This window comes from Ovis aries, chromosome 1 (genome assembly GCF_016772045.2).
Source record: "Ovis aries strain OAR_USU_Benz2616 breed Rambouillet chromosome 1, ARS-UI_Ramb_v3.0, whole genome shotgun sequence".
Taxonomy (NCBI): Eukaryota; Metazoa; Chordata; class Mammalia; order Artiodactyla; family Bovidae; genus Ovis; species Ovis aries.
The window spans coordinates 271,471-288,073 of record NC_056054.1 but is presented as its reverse complement, the minus strand read 5'-3'; the positions used below and the strand labels follow the sequence as shown (position 1 = coordinate 288,073).

Below are 16,603 nucleotides of genomic sequence, written 5' to 3'. Positions count from 1 at the left end.
CCCGCCCGCCGCCCGGCCGCCCGGCCCGGCTCTCGGCGCGCCCGAGGGCCCCGGCGCCAGGAGGGGCGCCGCCCGAGACGCGCGGGGCCGGGGGTGGCGGGGGCGGCGCCCCGGGCCCGCCGCGCCCGCCCGCCACATGGCGCCCGGGGCGCGTCCGTACGGCAAGATGGCCGCCCCGGCGGGCGCGCGCGCGCTGCCGGCCCGCCGCCCGCCCCGGCGCCCTGCGGCTCCCTGGCGCCGGCCTCCGCGGCCGCGGGGAATCGCCGCGGGGATCCCCGGGGGCGCGACGCAGGCCGCCGGGAGGCCGCGCGCGCGGGCCCGGGCCGCCGCGCCGGGCGCGCCGTACGCCAAGATGGCGGCGGCGCCGCGGCCGCGCAGTTCCGGCCGCGCACTTCCGGCCCCGCCCGCGCCCGCGCCGCGCGACCCGGATTGGCCCGGGCGGCGGCCCGTCGCGTCGCGCTGCGGGGCCGTCGGAGCGACGCCGCGCTCAGTCGGCGGCCCTGGAGCGAAGATGGACGCAGGTGAGGGCCGGCGGCGCGCGGGTCCGCCGGGGAGGCCCTCGCCGAGCGGCTGCGCGCCGGCGCCTGGGCTGGGGCCTCGCGGGCGCGGCGCGGGGCGGGGCGCGGCCCTGAGGCGGCGCGGGCGGCCGGCGAGGCGCTGACAGCCCTGCCAGGGTCGGCGTGTCTGGCGCCCCGGCGGCCGCTCCCGGGGGCCCGACGGCGGCCGGGACGAGCAGGGGCGGCGCGGGGCGCGGGCGGGGGCGCCGGGCGGCGCGGCGGGGCAGGCGAAGCCGGTCTCTGACGCGGCGGCGGGAAGCTTTTGTCCCCCCCCCCCCCCGCCCGGAGTTGAGAAGGGGAAACTTCAACTCTCACGAAGTTAAAGGCTGCAGGCGAGCGGCATACTTCAGTACTCACAACGCAGGGATGTTTTCTTCTTCAAATTCAGTAACTAATAAATGACCCCAGCGTTCCCCTTGATTGAAAGGACAGACGGACTCCGCCTCATCGTGTCTCAACTTCTTGGGAGCTTGCTTACAGCAATGCAGAATGTGTGGGACTGGGTTGGGGGGGTGTGTGCGCATCCGTGTCTCTCTGTGCGCTGTTTCCGTCTGTTTTCATTGTGTTTCTGCTGCGGAGGGGACACTTCTTTAATTTTTGCTGGCACGCTGTTGGGGATTTTTGTCCGGTATCCTTGAAAGCATTCTTACACCTTGAAAGGCCTTCTTTTTCCATCTCACAGCAGGGTTACTCTTTTTATAAAATCTGTAGGAAGTGATCTGTGTTAAGAACCTTCCCAACGGTACAGACTCTCCTCTGGCTTAATTCCCCCTGTTATCCTGGATGACATTGTTTTTGCTTCATTTTTTCTTCCTGGACAGCAGCTTCAATGGGCATTTACTGGACTGTCAACTTGGAAGCTGTGATATAAACCTTTATGGCCAATATTTCAGTGATTTGTGGCATCTTGTTAGTTCAACGTGTTAGGTAGTAGTAGGAGATGGTAGCCATGATTCCCAAAATGTGATGTTAACCAGATGTGTTGTGAAGCTGTTTAAAACAAAAAGGACTACTCCCCTGGATGGGGGAAGGAATAGAATTACTTACTTACTAAGACCATCCCTTGAGAGACTCGGTTAGGGTGGAGAGCACAGTGTTATGGTGGTCATTTTACCTTAAACGTGGAAGCCGTCCTGTTCAAGTTAAGAGCAGCCACATGATGGAGGCTCCATGGAACCCTGATCCCTGCTTCAAAGCAGAGCTGTTTGCACGTGAAGGCCTTTGCTGATGCTGACAGAAACGTCTAGGGTGTGTGGGTCAGTTTTCTTTCTGACCTGACGCTGTGCGTCCTTTGGGATCATTAATGTCCAGCCTGCCCTGATTCCTGGAGTCCTTACAGGTTCCGCCTTCCTGGCCAAACATTATGCAGTTCTGGTGGTTTTTACAGTCATCTGTTCAATAGCTGTGTTTATTACTGAGTGTGCGTTTGTGTCCGGCATTGTTCTACATCTTGGGACTAGAGACGTGAACGAAGTAGACAAAAAGTGTGTGCTGACTGACGTGTTAGACGTGACACCCACGGAGTGGCTCGTGGGAGAGTGCTGTGGCCCCAGCAGGAGGGAGTTGGAATCACCAGAATGGCCTGGAAAGATCTCACCACAGAGGCAGCCAGTTTTGACTGGGACTCAAAAGCGGTGCAGGGGGAAGGGCCTGTGGCCTGCTCCGCCAGTGGCCAGGGCGCAGTGGGTGGGGGTGAGCGAACTGAAGGCGGGGCAGCGAGAGGGTCTGGTCGTTGGACTTGCTGGCTCGTGGCATGTGAGTGGGACGGGGCTGCTTCAGGGGCCTTTTCAAGGAGCAGCGCGGCTTGCACTGGCTGCTCTGCTGTAGAGGAGCAGGAGGCCCGTCAGGAGGCCGCCGCAGTGAGCCAGGCGCGGGCCTGGAGCCCCGGGTCCTCGCAGGGAGAGGGGGTTGGGATCTGGTACCTCTGCAGGTCGGGGCAAGGAGGACAGTGGTGGTGGGAAGTGTGAGGGCCAGCCACGTGTTGAGAGGGGTTTGAAGTGCCGCGGTCTGTGGCTTGAGCTGGGACATGCGCGCGGGGAGACCTGGGGAGCCGCACTTGCTAGGGAGATGTTAGGAGGTGGGTCTTGCAGGGGGCGAGAGTGAGGCACCTGCTAGACGTCTGTGCTGTGTCGTCCAAGGAGCCTCGGGTCTGCGGGCCTGGAGCTGAGAGCGGAGGCCTGGGCTGGAGGTAGAAGTGTGTGCGGCTGGTTTGGGCAAGGGCTCTAAGGGCCTGAGTGGGAGGGGAGGCGGGGCTGGAGGCCCAGGGCTGCTGCCGGGCTGCGGGTGGCAGGCCAGACCCCAGGCCCGTCCTCACAGCCTGCTCTGGTTGGCACTGGACTTGACATGCTGTCGGCTCCTTGAGGACAGGGTTGGTGTCTTGTGCTTCATCTTTGGGCTTTGCCTGTGTCTGACAGGTAGGTGGTTGGTGATGGAAGCAGCAGAACGTGAGTTGCTGGTGATGCACCTGGTCCTATCCTGTGGGTGTTCCCGGGCTGCAGGGTTTGTGTATGATGGAAACCCGCGTGTTGGTGTAACGCGCAGGGGATGAGGAGGGCAGTCAGGCTCACTGAGGGCCGGCTGGAGCCCCTTCTCTCCGGTGTGTTCACTGGGGTGCCCTGGGCAGTGTCCTGGTGCCCCTAAAGTTCCAGCTTTTCTTTCCTTCCATCTATCTCCTTCCCTTGCTTCATCTTTTCATTGAGAACTGTTGCTGTTCAGCCGTGTCCCACTCTTTCTGGCCCCAGGGACTGCATCAAGCCAGGCTTCCCCGTCCATCAGCAACTCTCGGATCTTGCTGAAAGTCATGTCCATCGAGTCGGTGGTGCCATCCAACCATCGCATCCTCTGTCATCCCCTCTCCTGCCTTCAGTCTTTCCCAGCATCAGGCTCTTTTCTAATGAGTCGGCTCTTTGCGTCAGGTGGCCAAAATATTGGAGCTTCAGCATCAGTCCTTCCAGTGCCAGCATTTTCATATAAACTATTTGGGATTTGAAAATAACTACTTGCAAACTTGTGATTTTAAACATAAGCATGTTCGTATGGAAGAAAAGAAGGGAAGACCCTTCTTTTGGTTTTGTTTTAAAAGCATACATAACACATGTTTACAAAGCATAACACGTATTTATAAAATATAATCTCCCAGAAATATACACGTTGGGAAAACGTCTTTGAAGTGTGGTACGTTACACTGAGCTCTAAAGAGTTCTCATGGTGTGTGCTTTCGTGCTCTTCCCTGCTTGAGTTACTGTGCAGTTGAGACCAAGTCATCTGGCTAAGTGTATTGAGCACAGTTTGCTATTTTTCAATCATGTTAATAACATTAAATTGAAACATTTAAAAATAGAATTGCCATTCTATTTGTGGACTTTGTGTTTTCTCTTCCTGGTGTGATCAGGGACACCCTTGGGAGGAAGAGGTGACTGGGTAGAAAAAAATGTTTCTAAAAGCCTTCTTTCTCAAAGTGGATGGCACGTGTCTTGCTTCTACTGTGTTCTCTTACTTCAAATCAGAGTCACTACCCAAGCATCTGGAGACTGGCATTCTTTGCGAAGTCGGGCTCCTTATAGCTCAGGAGGCCTGTGAGCTTCATAGACGAGGATCCCGAGGTTCCCCTTGCGGGTCTGTGTTGTGAGACGAGGCGCCCTCCGGGCCGAGTGTGGAGACTGCTGGTCCTGAGCTGGTGGAGCTGGTCAGTCTGAGGACAAGTCAGTGCAGGAACTTCTGAGGATGGACTCCTCTTGTGGATTGGTCTGTGTGAGGCTTAGCGATTGTGAGCGCCCATTTAAGAATGGAAAGGCATCAGGGTTTCTGTTGGAGTCCCTGCTGACCTGGTGCTCTGCAGTGCTTTCTGCCCTCCAGAAGCACGGAAACATACTTTGACGAAATCAATACTGAAAACGAACAGCAGTGGCGTTCAGTTCGGCGGAGGGCGATTGAGTTTCCTCGGACACACGTTATGGCCCGAGCTCACGGGGAGGGGGCAGGAGGGGCTGAGAGCCGGGCTGGGGTCCTGCGTCCCTGGCGCCAGCCTGCAATCTCATCCCGTGGGCAGAGCTGGCCGCTCGCCCTACTTCCTGGGTGAAGAAACGGAGGCTCAAAACTGCGCGTCGTGTGTCCGCCAGCAGGTGGGTTCTCTGCTTGCAGAGTCAGATCACAATAGAAAGTCGAACAGTAGAAGTGACTGGGATTCGGAGAGGTCTGTCCTTCCTTCACCTCAGAGGCCGAGCCTCAGGTCAGGGGTTGCCGGGGGCTTGTGGCGGGTGTCGGGGGCAGGGGGGCTGGCCCGTGCCCCCCAGGCTGGGAAGCCCTTGGCTCTGCCCCTCTGGCTGCAGCTGCAGGTCCGCGGACTCCGTGCTGGCGCTGGGGGCGGGCCTGTTCTCGGGGCCAGGGCTGCTCAGATCACCTGGGGGACCGGGCTGATTCTGGAGGACGTTGTCCCGGGTGTCACAGCTCAGACTGTGGAGACGGGTGTGCTGCCCTCCCGGCGACCCCCTGGGAGGACCAGGGCCTTGTTGCACGTGCTGATCCGTTTCTCTCTTTGGCTCCAGCTCTGCCAGCGAGTTAACTGGCATAGGGGAGGAGGGCGTGGGCAGAGACCGCAGGGTGCAGAGAGGGGAGCCGGGCCTGGGGTGTCCTAGGCCGATGTCATAGGAGCCGTGACCTGTGCCCAGAAGGGTCCCGCCTCCAGGAGGAGTGGGAGGTGTGGGCTGCGGGACCCCTGTCAGCTCGCGGCTGCCCAGCCTGGCGGCTTCCTGCCCACGTGGTTCCTTCAGGAGCCTCAGGCAGTGAAGGCTGCGAGGCTGCCCAGCCTGTAATGTTGTTAGTCACGGCGGGGGACTCAGTGACATGTTGACAGGGAGGACACGTGTTTCCCCTTCCCTCTGAAGTTGGCTGTGTGGCCTGTAAAGTCGGCGCTTTACCCTGAGGGCCGTGCCTGCTTCCTCGCGTGTCCCTTCTTGGATGAGAACCCGCCCACTGCGGGCGGCTGCTGTCACCGGCGTCAGAGCAGCTGCGTCTCCTTTCCTTGCTCATCTCACTGGAAGCTGGTATCTCCGGAGCATCCCAGAGCCCTCTGATGTGCGCGTGTCCCGCTGCCCTCGGAGCACTCCGGGGCTTAGTAGGCAGGGCCACCTCGGGTTCTGAGCTCTGATCCTGCAGGGTGAGCGTCACTACCCTGCAGCGCTGTGGGCTGAGATCAGACAGGTCCTCTTGGCCCTGCACCCTTGGAGTCATCCTGGCGGGCGTGAGTCCACAGGTGTGTAAGCCTTGAGGTCTGAGGAGGCCGTGCCCTCTGAAGATGTGGGGATGGCTTCCACAGGCAGAGGCACAGGTGTGTTCTCTCTCTGAGAAGACAGAACTGTGGCTTATTCCTGCTCGGTGTTTGCAGTCACGTGCACAAGCGACCCTGCGTGGGAAGGGCTAGAGAGAAACTTGGAGGTTAAGCTACTACTCCTTGATCGCAAGCCAGCCTGGTGGATGCGGGGGACGCGCGGACGAGGCAGGCCCTCAGAGCAGGGCAGCCTCGCCCCGGGCCCTCGGGAGCCGCTCTGGAAGCGCAGGGCCCCTCTGTGCCCGTGGGGTTCCGGGCGACGGGCAGGAGGCAGGGCTGGCCCCGGCGCCGAGGGCTCCTGGTGCGCACTGAGCACAGGGCCCCTCGCTGCGGGCGTGTGGTGTCGCAAGTGCCCTCCGCAGCCCTGGGGCGCAGGTTGGTTGAGCAGCAGTGCAGCCGTTCAGGGCGAGCAGACCGCGTGCCTCCGTCCTTGACGTTGGTGCCGCATGCCGCCCTTGGAGCCTCTCGTGAGCCCTTCTTGGGAACGGCTCAGGGCTGCGTCCCGGCTGTGCTGCAGGCATCCTCTCACGTGTCCTGGGTGATGGGCGAGGAGCTTTCCCCACCCAGAGGCTGACTGCCCGGGCACCGCCAGCTGTGAGGGCTCCGCAGGGACCTGTGCCTCTCTGCCCGCCTTTCCTGGGGCTGGCGGTGCAGGCAGGACGCCGTGAGGCGCCAGGACTCCAGACAAAGAAACGCAGGTGAGTCGGCACAGACGGCTCCTGCAGGGAAGCACGCGGCTGCAGCTGACGCTTTACATCCTGTGGCCTTTGGATTGTTTTAGTAAACTTGTTTACCGAAATGTAGGGCTGTCACTGAAAAATAAAGTCACGTGTGGGAGAAGCTCATTCCACGTCTTTGATTTTCTGGAGAGCTGAGTGGAGGGGGTGGGGGCGCTGTTGGAGCTGGTGAGGCGGCAGCCGGGAACGGGGTGCCCGGGACGCCCCGTGGGCGGTGGCTGAGCTGCCGCGTCGGGAGCCCGGGCAGAGGGAGGGTGTGTGCCAGGCTCCGGCCTCTCTGAAGCTGCGCGGTGGGTGGGCCGCAGGCGGACACAGCGCACACGCAACCCGGCGGGAAGCGGGGGGTGTGCCCCAGGCTCCGGGGCGCCCGCAGCCCCAGGCCCCGCCCTGGCTCCTGCAGTGGCGCCCTGCCGGGTCAGGTGGCCCGGTCAGACTGCTGCTGCTCCGCCCTGTGTGCCGTCCAGATCAGCCCCGCGTGCAGAGACGGAGGTCTGGGCCTGTCTGTCTCTTCGGTTCGAGTCTGAAACAGTTAGGGGCTTAAAGTGTTAGTCGCTCAGTTGTGTCCCCGTGGACTGTAGCCGCCTGGTTCCTGTGTCCGTGGTGCTCTCCAGGCAGGAACACTGGAGTAGGTAGCCACGCCTTCTCCAGGGGTCTTCCTGACCCGGGGATCAAACCCGCGCCCCGTGCACTGCAGGCGGCCCCTCTGCTGTGCGGGCCGCTCCTCCCGCCCCTCTGTGCCTGGGCCTGGCCCCTGCTGCCCATCGCCGAGCACCCCCTTCTCCCTGTGGTGGCTGCGCGGAGGCCCTGAACTCCACGTGGGCTCTGTACAGAGACGCTGTCCGGGATCTCTGATCCTCGTTTATAAAACCAGGAAACGGCCATCAGAGTGTTTCTTTGGTTTCCATAGCTACTCTGACCTACGACACTCTCCGATTCGCTGAGTTTGAGGATTTCCCTGAGACCTCGGAGCCCGTCTGGATCCTGGGGAGGAAGTACAGTGTCCTCACAGGTATGGCCCGCGGAGGTGCGCTGCTCTCCTGCAGAGAGCGGCGTGACGGTGAGTTGCCTGTGACTTCCTGAGACACAGGTCTGGGCGCTTACTGCTGTGTGTGCGTGTCCCTTCTCTCACCCTCTAGAAAAGGACGAGATCTTGGCCGACGTGGCGTCGAGACTGTGGTTTACGTACAGAAAGAACTTCCCGGCCATTGGTGAGTGCCGCCTGCTTCAGGAGAGCTTCGAGCGGGAAGGGTAGAGCTCAGCACCTGGGCTCATCCCCGGTGTCGCCCTCAGGCAGCCTGCTGGCTGCAGAGCTTGACCGCAGCCCAGGGCCCCAGCCCTGCCGCGCCGGGGATGCTTTCGACAGTGAGCCACGCTTGCTCCCTGGGGCCTGGGGCCTGGGCGATGAGCCACGCCTGGCGTGGGCAGCGCAGAGTGGAGTGCAGCGGGAAGCGCGTGGCCCCTCTCGGTGCTGAGGCCGCCTCTGCTCCTGGAGGCTCTGGGCCTCCGTGCTGGGCCCGGGTTGGAGCTGGTGGCGCTGTGGGTTGGTTGCTGGGAAGCACTGGTCGCACCCCTTGGCTGCCCTCACGGGTCCCACTCTTGGTTATAGGCCCTGAAGGGCAAGGTGAAGCTCCTCCCTGTGTCCCTGGCGCCCGGTCTCCATCAGCTCCCTCCTCAGGGGGCTGCCATCTGTCCCCAGAGCTCAGGAGCCTGGGGCACCTCCCTGTCCAGGGGCCACGTCCTGTGGTGGGCTTGTCAGACACCTCAGGCGCTCTCTCGCTCCTGCTGGGCCCCGATGGGGCTGGAGCCGCTGGGCTGGCAGCGCTGTCTGAGCCCCAGGGCAGGGCAGCTGGCGGCAGCCTGCGCAAGGGGCCGTCGAGGGCGCTCGGCGGCTCTCCCGGCCGTGGTCTGTGCCGCTGACCGCCGCACGAGACCACCATGCGCGGTGGGGCGACCCGCGTGCTGCCGAGGCTGCGCCTGCAGGCGCTCAGCCCGCTCTGAGCCCGCCGTCCGGGGCAGGCTCTGTCTGCTGCGTGTCTGCAGGTCCCACCGCCTCCACCTCGGGGCCTGGTGCACACCCAGGGACGCTGCTCCCACTCGGCCTCCCTTGTGAGGCTGAGGTCTCTTCGCGTGTGTCTAGACGTTCTGTTTCTCTGAGACTTGTTCACACGTCGGCCCCTGATGAGGGGAGTGAGGGCATGTCCCTCGGCGGGTCGTTGGCGCGGTGAGCCGCGCAGGCCCGGCCTGGGCCTGACGGTGCGCACCTCTCTCGCCCTCCATGGCAGGGGGCACCGGCCCCACCTCGGACACGGGCTGGGGCTGCATGCTGAGGTGTGGACAGATGATCTTCGCCCAAGCCCTGGTGTGCCGGCACCTGGGCCGCGGTGAGTCTCCCAGCGTCAGCGCGTTCTCGGGGGCGGGGGCTCGCCATCACTCTCAGGGCTGTGGGGTTTTCTTTGTAACAGCCTGCAAGTTTTCGTTGATTAAAGAAAGTGGCTCTGAAGACGCTCATAAGCGTTTGTGTTTCAGAAGCCGTTTTTAAAGCACCGAACCAGTCTCCATCTTCGTGTGCATCTGGTTTGATGTGTTGGCACGTGTATATTTGAGATCCTGAAGAACTTGGTTCTCCCACTCAGGGAATTTCTCAGGAAGTTTGGGCACCACGCATGTTTCGAGTGCTTTATAGCGATGACGGCCTCTTGCCTGTGTTTGGGGAGACTGAACTTGCGTGTCTTCCCCCGTAGACTGGAGGTGGGCGCAGCGGAAGAGGCAGCCCGACAGCTACTGCCGCGTCCTGCAGGCGTTCCTGGACAGGAAGGACAGCTGCTACTCCATCCACCAGATAGGTGGGGGGCGTGGCACGCTGGGCATGGGCCTCCAGGGCGCCTCTGTGGGGAGGGCTGGGGGCTCCGTGCGCCTCTCTGCCCGAGCTCCCGTGCTGTCAGCCTGGCGCTGGTGAACAGAAGCTCGCAGGCCTTGCGGGCTGCTCCTCGGCACCCGTGATGGCAGCACTGCCTGTCCAGACACCCGCCGTCTAGGCCAGGTGGTCGTATCCTGCCTCCACCCACGTGGAGGGGGCGGAGCTCTGTGCTCACCGAGCTGCACGCCACCTCGGTCCGCTCCCCCGACGGGGCTGGGGGTCGGGGTCCGAGGGGGCGCGCCTTGGAGAGAAGGGTGTCCCTGCGGGCGGCGGTGGTGCATCCTGGCACTAGTCAGGAGCTGCCGTGAGGCAGGCTTCCCGGCCAGTGTTCCCGGCCTCTCGGCCGGGTAGGGGGAGGGGTTTCGGGACGCGGGGGGCGAGGGTCGCTAACCAGCTCTGTTTCCTGCAGCACAAATGGGCGTTGGCGAGGGCAAGTCCATCGGCCAGTGGTACGGGCCCAACACCGTCGCCCAGGTCCTTAAGTACGTGCCCGGGGTGCGTGGACTCGCCTGGGCCTCTGCTGCTGAAGGGAGTGAGGGGCCTCTTACTCTCTCAGCCTCTTCAGAACCCTCAGGAAGGTCCTCAGAGGTCACCGTGCCGAGTGGTCTTAGGGGTCGGAATCTGTTTCTAGTGAGGGTGTGCCCACCTGGGTCCTGGGAGCCCCTGCAGAGCCCTCAGATTAGACAGAGCCCCCTCCCATCAGGCCGTGACTCCTCGGCCACAGGCGCCTGCCCTGTGCGGTGCCTCCCACTGCGCTGTCAGCTCAGCGTCTCGCGAGGCGCAGGCGGGGCTGATTGGGGTGGCCGGGCTGCCTCAGGCTGGGCAAGGCCTGGGCTTGGCGTCTGACTCTCGCCCGTGTGCTGGCCTGATTGGGAACGGCTGCTCGCGCGACCTCCCCTGCACAGCCGCGGCTGGCAGAGGCCAGGAGGCTCGAGCCGGGCAGGCTCATCGGGGCGCCCTCCCCTCCCCGGCAGGAAGCTGGCTGTCTTCGACGCCTGGAGCGCCCTGGCTGTGCACGTAGCGATGGACAACACGGTGGTGATGGCGGACGTCAGTGAGTGAGTGGGCCCCGGGCTGAGGGCCCTCGCCGGCCCCAGGCAGGGCGGGAGGGTGCCCGTGTGCTGGGCCTGTGTGTGGTCTGACGCCCCGCGAGGAATGCCGCCGCGTCTTCCTGGCCCCCAGATGCTGCGAAAGGTTTAGAGGTCCGAGGAGCACCCGGGTTCACAAGGTCTGGAGGCAGAGGCGTGGTCTGCCTGTTGTCTCTGAGGGAAGAGCAGAGCTCAGGCACGCTGGCAGTCTGAACGGGGTTGGAATGCACAGACAGGGCCTGTCGGCGCGGTGCGGGGTGGGCTGCGTGGGGTGTGCAAGCCGCTTCTGTCTTGGGCCAGGCGTGGGGGGACCCCGTGCCAGCAGGAAGGTGTCCTCCTCACAGAAGGGCCTCTTGGTCGGCAAAGTAGAACTGAGATAGAACTGAGAGACGGCGCATCAGGGCAGATGCGTCCATGGGGCAGTCGTGTGAGCCTACGTGGAGCAGGCAGGAAAAAGGGACAGGACCTGAACTACCTAGAAATGTCAAGCTTTCTGTCTCAGCTTTTGGGTTGAAAAAGTCAAGCTTAAAAGTTACACATCAGAAGGTGATTTGTGCAAGACTCAGGGAAGAGCACGTACCTTTAATGCTGGTGATGGCACAGTGAACAGTGACGGAGTGAAGTCCAGTTCAAGAGCCTAGGAAAGGACCGGTAACGGCGACGGAAGGAGCTTCAGAAACGTGGCGTTAATAAAGCCGCGTGCAGAGATAACGCTTTAAGAGGAGGTGTGGTAGCAGCACTACCGTTTAGAGCTGGCTCTTCGCAGCAGTGTGCACCGCACCAGCAGCTGCGTCAGGGGTAAGGAGAAGCCCAGAAATGTGTGTGGAAATCAGGAGGGGAGAGCCTGACGCCGACCCCTGTGCGTGGGTTTTCCCAGCCCAGCAGTTCCCCAACACCCACTGGGCGTGGTGCAGTTCAGCTCAGTTCTGAGCCCGTCTGCAGGCCTGCAGAACCCCCCGCCACACACACCCCCCACTGAAGACCCCAGGGCGAGTCCAGGTGGTGGACTTGTGCTTCGACAGACTGGCTGGAGGCTCCATGACCCTGTCCTCGGATCTGTGACTTTGCTGGAGCAGCTGAGAGACCCAGGAGCACTTTACTCAGGAGAGCACGGGGGTTCCCAAGGACAGGACTCAGAGGCAGCCAATGGGAGAGACGCTGGAAGTCCTCCCAGCGTTTATGGAGGCAGCACCAACAGGCCCGAGGGACCAGGTCGCCATCTGCTGCCGACTGAACAGCTCCCCTCCCTGGAGTGGCGTGGAGGGGTGCCTGCACCCAGCCCCTCTCAAGGCTCTCCAGAGCCCCCAGTAACAGCCAGGGACGGCTCCATGGCACTCCTCAGGAAGGTCTGAGGGGTTGGGGGCACCTGCTCAGGACGCACCCCTGGCCCCTTCTGATTTGTGAGTGGACGTGAGAGGGTGTTTGATGGGCTCTGAGGCGGTGCCCAGTGGGGTCTGACTCCTCAGTGCACCCATCCCTGCCTCGGGTATCTGTTGGCCCTCTTCGAGCAAGTGGACTCACGGACCTTTTTCTAATTCAAGGTGTTTTCCCTGTGGGTCGTGCCTCCCGCCCCAGGCGTGGCTGGCTCCTTGACGGTGGCCTGTGTGCTGTCGCAGCCCCTTTCCTGGCACACTCTCGCCCTGTGCTTTCGGCCCGTTAGCGGGGAAGGGTGTCCAGGAGCCATGGCTGGGTGCCTGGGGTGCTTGTGGCTGCTGGAGGGTCTCCTACACTGAACTCGGGAGTAAACCTGTTCCCTGAGGGATTAGCGGATGTGTTTAGACGGAAGAAAAAGCAGAAACGTTTCCGCTTGGTGCTGTCCTTGCTGAGGGGGCCTCAGGCCTGCGGTCAGTGCTGCGTCCGCCTGGCTGGTGGCTCCGCGGGGCTGGCTTCCCAGGTGCACGCAAGTGTTCCCTTGCTGTGTGTATGCTGCGTCTCACAGTAAGAGTTTCCAGCTGCACACACGCAGGGAGCGTGTGCTCCGTCTTTCCCTGTAGTGGCAGCTTTACCTTAGGCTCAGTTTCCAGGTCTGAGCTGTACTTGGCGCACTGGACTGTTCACAGCTGTGTCTTGGCGGTGGACTCGCGCCTCCTCCCGTTCAGGCCCTGAGAACAGTCTGCCTCTTGCAGGGAGGTTGTGCAGGAGCGGCCTTCCGTGTGCTGGGGCTGAGGCCTTCCCCGCAGACTCCGAGCGGCATTGCAACGGCTTTCCGGCGGGGGCCGAGGGCGGCGAGTGCACGGCGCCCTGGAGACCCTTGGTGCTGCTCATCCCGCTGCGCCTGGGGCTGGCGGACGTGAACGCGGCCTACGCGGGCACGCTCAAGGTGGGTCTGTGCCGGCCCCTCCCCTCCTGCGGCCGGGGCTGCTCCCCGGAGTCCCCCGCCATCCCCTCTTTGCGCCCTGGTCGCGCCAGCTCCTCCCCACAGCAGCCTGCCCCACCCGCGGCTGGGCCGACCCGTGTGCGGTTGCTTGCTGCCCTGCCGTCCCCGTCACCCCGCCTGGGGCTCCCCCGAAGGAACCACGCCTCGGGGTCGGGGGCCGCGCTCTGCGAGGCTGCGCTCGCAGCCCTGCGCGGGGGAGGCCCCTGCTCACAGCGCTGCTCCCCACAGCACTGCTTCCGGATGCCCCAGTCCCTGGGGGTGATCGGAGGGAAGCCCAACAGTGCCCACTACTTCATCGGCTACGTTGGTGAGTGGGGGTCTGCTGCGGTTGAAGGAAGAGGGTGGTCTTCAGGGTGCCCCCCGCCACTGGACATGAGGCCGCCTCCGCGAGGCCAGCGTGGCTTTGGGGGCTGCAGTGGGGCCGCCCTGCCCTCGCTGACCCGCCCGCCGCCCACCCAGGGGAGGAGCTCATCTACCTGGACCCCCACACCACACAGCCGGCCGTGGCGGCCGCTGACCGCTGCCCGGTCCCGGACGAGAGCTTCCATTGCCAGCACCCGCCCGGCAGGATGAGCATCACGGAGCTCGACCCGTCTATCGCCGTGGTGCGTCCCCCGTGTCCGCCGTCAGCGCTACCCTGCTGCTGCTGCAGGAGGGAGGCCCCCGGTTCCCGGAATTTCACTGCCGTGCGCTTAGCGTGACGTCACGCGGTTCAGAGCCCGCGCAGGGCGGCCCTGGCCCCGCCCCCGCCGCGGCTCCTCCCCGGGCTCCCCACCCCGCGCACTTCCGCTTGGTTTCTGAGCTGCTGTGTCTGCTGGGTGGCCCCTAAGAATGTACCTGCTCGCTCACGCTCTGCTGACGGCAAGGCGGGAAGGGTTGGTTCGGCTCAGAAAACATTTGCGGGAGGCCAGGGACCCCTTGGAGAAGGCAGTGGCACCCCACTCCAGTACTCTTGCCTGGAAAATCCCGTGGATGGAGGAGCCTGGTAGGCTGCAGTCCATGGGGTGGCTAAGAGTCGGATACAATTGAGTGACTTCACTTTCACTTTTCACGTTCATGCATTGGAGAAGGAAATAGCAACCCACTCCAGTGTTCTCACCTGGAGAATCCCAGGGACGGGGGAGCCTGGTGGGCTGCCATCTATGGGGTCGCACAGAGTCGGACACGACTAAAGTGACTTAGCAGCAGCAGCAGGGATCCCTAGAAATCAGAACGTACGGGTCACCCAAGCTGTGGACACGAGGCATTTGGTCCTGAGAAGGGGCGACCCCAGACGCACTGCCTGTGGGTCTGGGTCACTCCCAGAGGCCCGTGGCCCCTGGGAGGGCATCGGCAGGGGTCTCACAGGAGCCTGCCTGTGAGCTCGTGAGAACGCGGCTGGGTCTGAGTCTGTCTGGGCGGAGGGGGGTGGGCACCGCGGCCAGACACCAAGGCAGGCCCGGTGTGTCCAGGTGCACCTGAGGGCCCACGGGCCCGGTAGCCCTGCTTACTGTGGGCGTTGGTTGCAGGGGTTCTTCTGTAAGACTGAGGATGACTTTAACGACTGGTGTCAGCAAGTGAGAAAGGTTGGTGGTGGCTCCCGTCCCGTGGGGTGCGGGCTGGAGGCTGGTTGGGAGTCTGGGGTCCAGCTTCCCACTCAGCTGCCCCGCCCTGTGCGGGGCCACACTTGCCTTGCCTGCCTCGGGATGCCCGGCCATGCTTGCTATGGTCACAGGCCCCCTGGCATTCCCATCCCTGGGGTCGCCCAGGAAGGCCGCTCGGCCTGGTGGGTCCTGCCTCTGCTTGGCCTTCCCTCCGCCGTGGCCTGACGCGTAGTCTGCCGACAGCTGTCCCTGCTGGGAGGCGCCCTGCCCATGTTTGAGCTGGTGGAGCAGCAGCCTTCCCACCTGGCCTGTCCCGACGTCCTCAACTTGTCCTTAGGTGAGTCCAGAGGCCCAGGGTCTTGGCCCGGAGTGCGGTTTGTGTGACGCTGTCCTCCCCTGCCTCCCCAGGGCCTGCTCTGCTGAGCCGTGGCCTCTCACGCTGGCCTGAGCCCCAGCACAGTTCCTTGGGGCTTTGTGAGGGACCCCAGCACGCGAGTCCGCTTCACACTTCCCCGGGCTCCTGGGAGCCAGGATAGGCTAGGCCTTCTGCGGTGAAGCAGCTGCTGGGGCTTGGTCCCTGCAGCCCTGTGGTTCTGGGGACACCTTCCCAGTGTGAGTGGAGCTCGTGCAGAGGGGGCCCGCGTGGTGCGGCTGGGCGCCCTCCTGTGGGGGGCCCTTGTCCCTGAGTCCCAGCGCTGGGCTCTGTTGCCTGTTCAGACCCCGGCAGGAGCACGGCGCCCCAGCTGGGCAGTCTCGGTTGCCCCGCCCCCCCCATCTGCATCCAGGCCGCCCTGACAGTCGGGCCCTGGGCAGGACGTGCTCCTCACGGGGCACGCGGGTGGGACGTGGGATGAGGCCTGTGTGCCCTCGGGCACTTGACCCTCAGCCCCAGACTGAGCGACCCACTCCTGCGTCTACCAAGGCTTTGTCTTGCTTTTTCTAGACTCTTCTGATGCGGAGCGACTGGAAAGATTCTTTGACTCAGAAGATGAAGACTTTGAGATCCTGTCCCTCTGAGAGTCCTGCAGGTGGGGTTGGTCTCACTAGCCCTGCAGGGGCGCTTGGCCGCCGCGTCTCATCCACCCGCTGCCCTCCGCCCAGCGCCCCAGCCCAGCTGCCTCCGCGTGACGGAAGCCCCGGGCGCACGCTCCCGTCGCACTGCCAGCCCTGCCCGGTGCCCCGTGCCCTCCTGGCCCGGCCGCTCATCTTGGAATTAAAGCCCTGTCTGAAGCTCCATGACGGACATGGCTGCCGCTGGGCATATCCCTAGACGGGCTCTGAAGACACAGTCTGCAGGGTGCCGTGGGAAAAGGGCCAAGGAGCACGGTGGGCGTCCTGCACTAGGAGGAGAGGCGTGGGGGCAGGCGGCCAGGCCCACAGATGCTGCTGCGCGCCGTGCCAGACAGCAGTGCCGCCCAGCCGGAGCCCCAGGGAGGCCACGGGCCCCTGCTGCCGCTTGCTTGTCTTGCCCGCTGCCCCTGGAGCACCCCCCACCTCACCCCTCGTCAGGGCCTCCCTCCTGGTCGGCACAGCTTCAGATGGTTTGGGGCCCGAGGGTCAAGCCTTCCGCTTGTGGCGTGAGGCGGGTGTGCCGCCCCTCACAGCGGGGGCACACCCGGACTTGCTCACGTTGACCCGGGGCCACCTGCCACCTTCAGCCTGCGTTCAGGCCCCACCGACGGCCTGTGTCCCACCTGGGAGTGCAGACCGGCTGGGAGCTCAGGTGTGGGCAGCCTCCCTCCCAGGAGCCCCCACCCGCCGGGTTTTGTCCGCCTAAGTTATTTCGTCTCCCTTTGTCTCCTCCCCCTCCGTCCCTCAGGCAGAGCTGGGGGGTCTCTGTCCCCGCTGGCGCACGGGGTCTCCTCTGCTCAGCCGGCAGCAGGGGTGCCGGCCGGGACCACAGACCAGAGGGCCCGTCTCGTGTGTGTCGGGAAAGGCTTATTGAAGAGTGTTCACTCCTAATGATGCGGTTCGCGGTTCCTGACTGCAAATAATAACAGTTTCAATAGAAAACAGAA

The 16,603-nt window shown here is 63.6% G+C and overlaps 1 protein-coding gene across 1 annotated transcript; it reads left to right on the top strand.

Annotated features, from left to right (window-relative positions):
* The first annotated feature begins 121 nt into the window (after window positions 1-121).
* ATG4B (autophagy related 4B cysteine peptidase) lies at window positions 122-16,603 on the top strand. Its single transcript, XM_027966781.3, has 13 exons — window positions 122-521; window positions 7,528-7,629; window positions 7,757-7,828; window positions 8,903-9,001; window positions 9,362-9,463; window positions 9,947-10,019; window positions 10,512-10,591; window positions 12,752-12,945; window positions 13,231-13,309; window positions 13,462-13,607; window positions 14,511-14,567; window positions 14,829-14,922; window positions 15,529-16,603. Exons 1-13 carry the CDS (start codon window positions 137-139, stop codon window positions 15,600-15,602), a joined length of 1,557 nt encoding a protein of 518 aa, XP_027822582.3. The 5' UTR covers window positions 122-136; the 3' UTR covers window positions 15,603-16,603.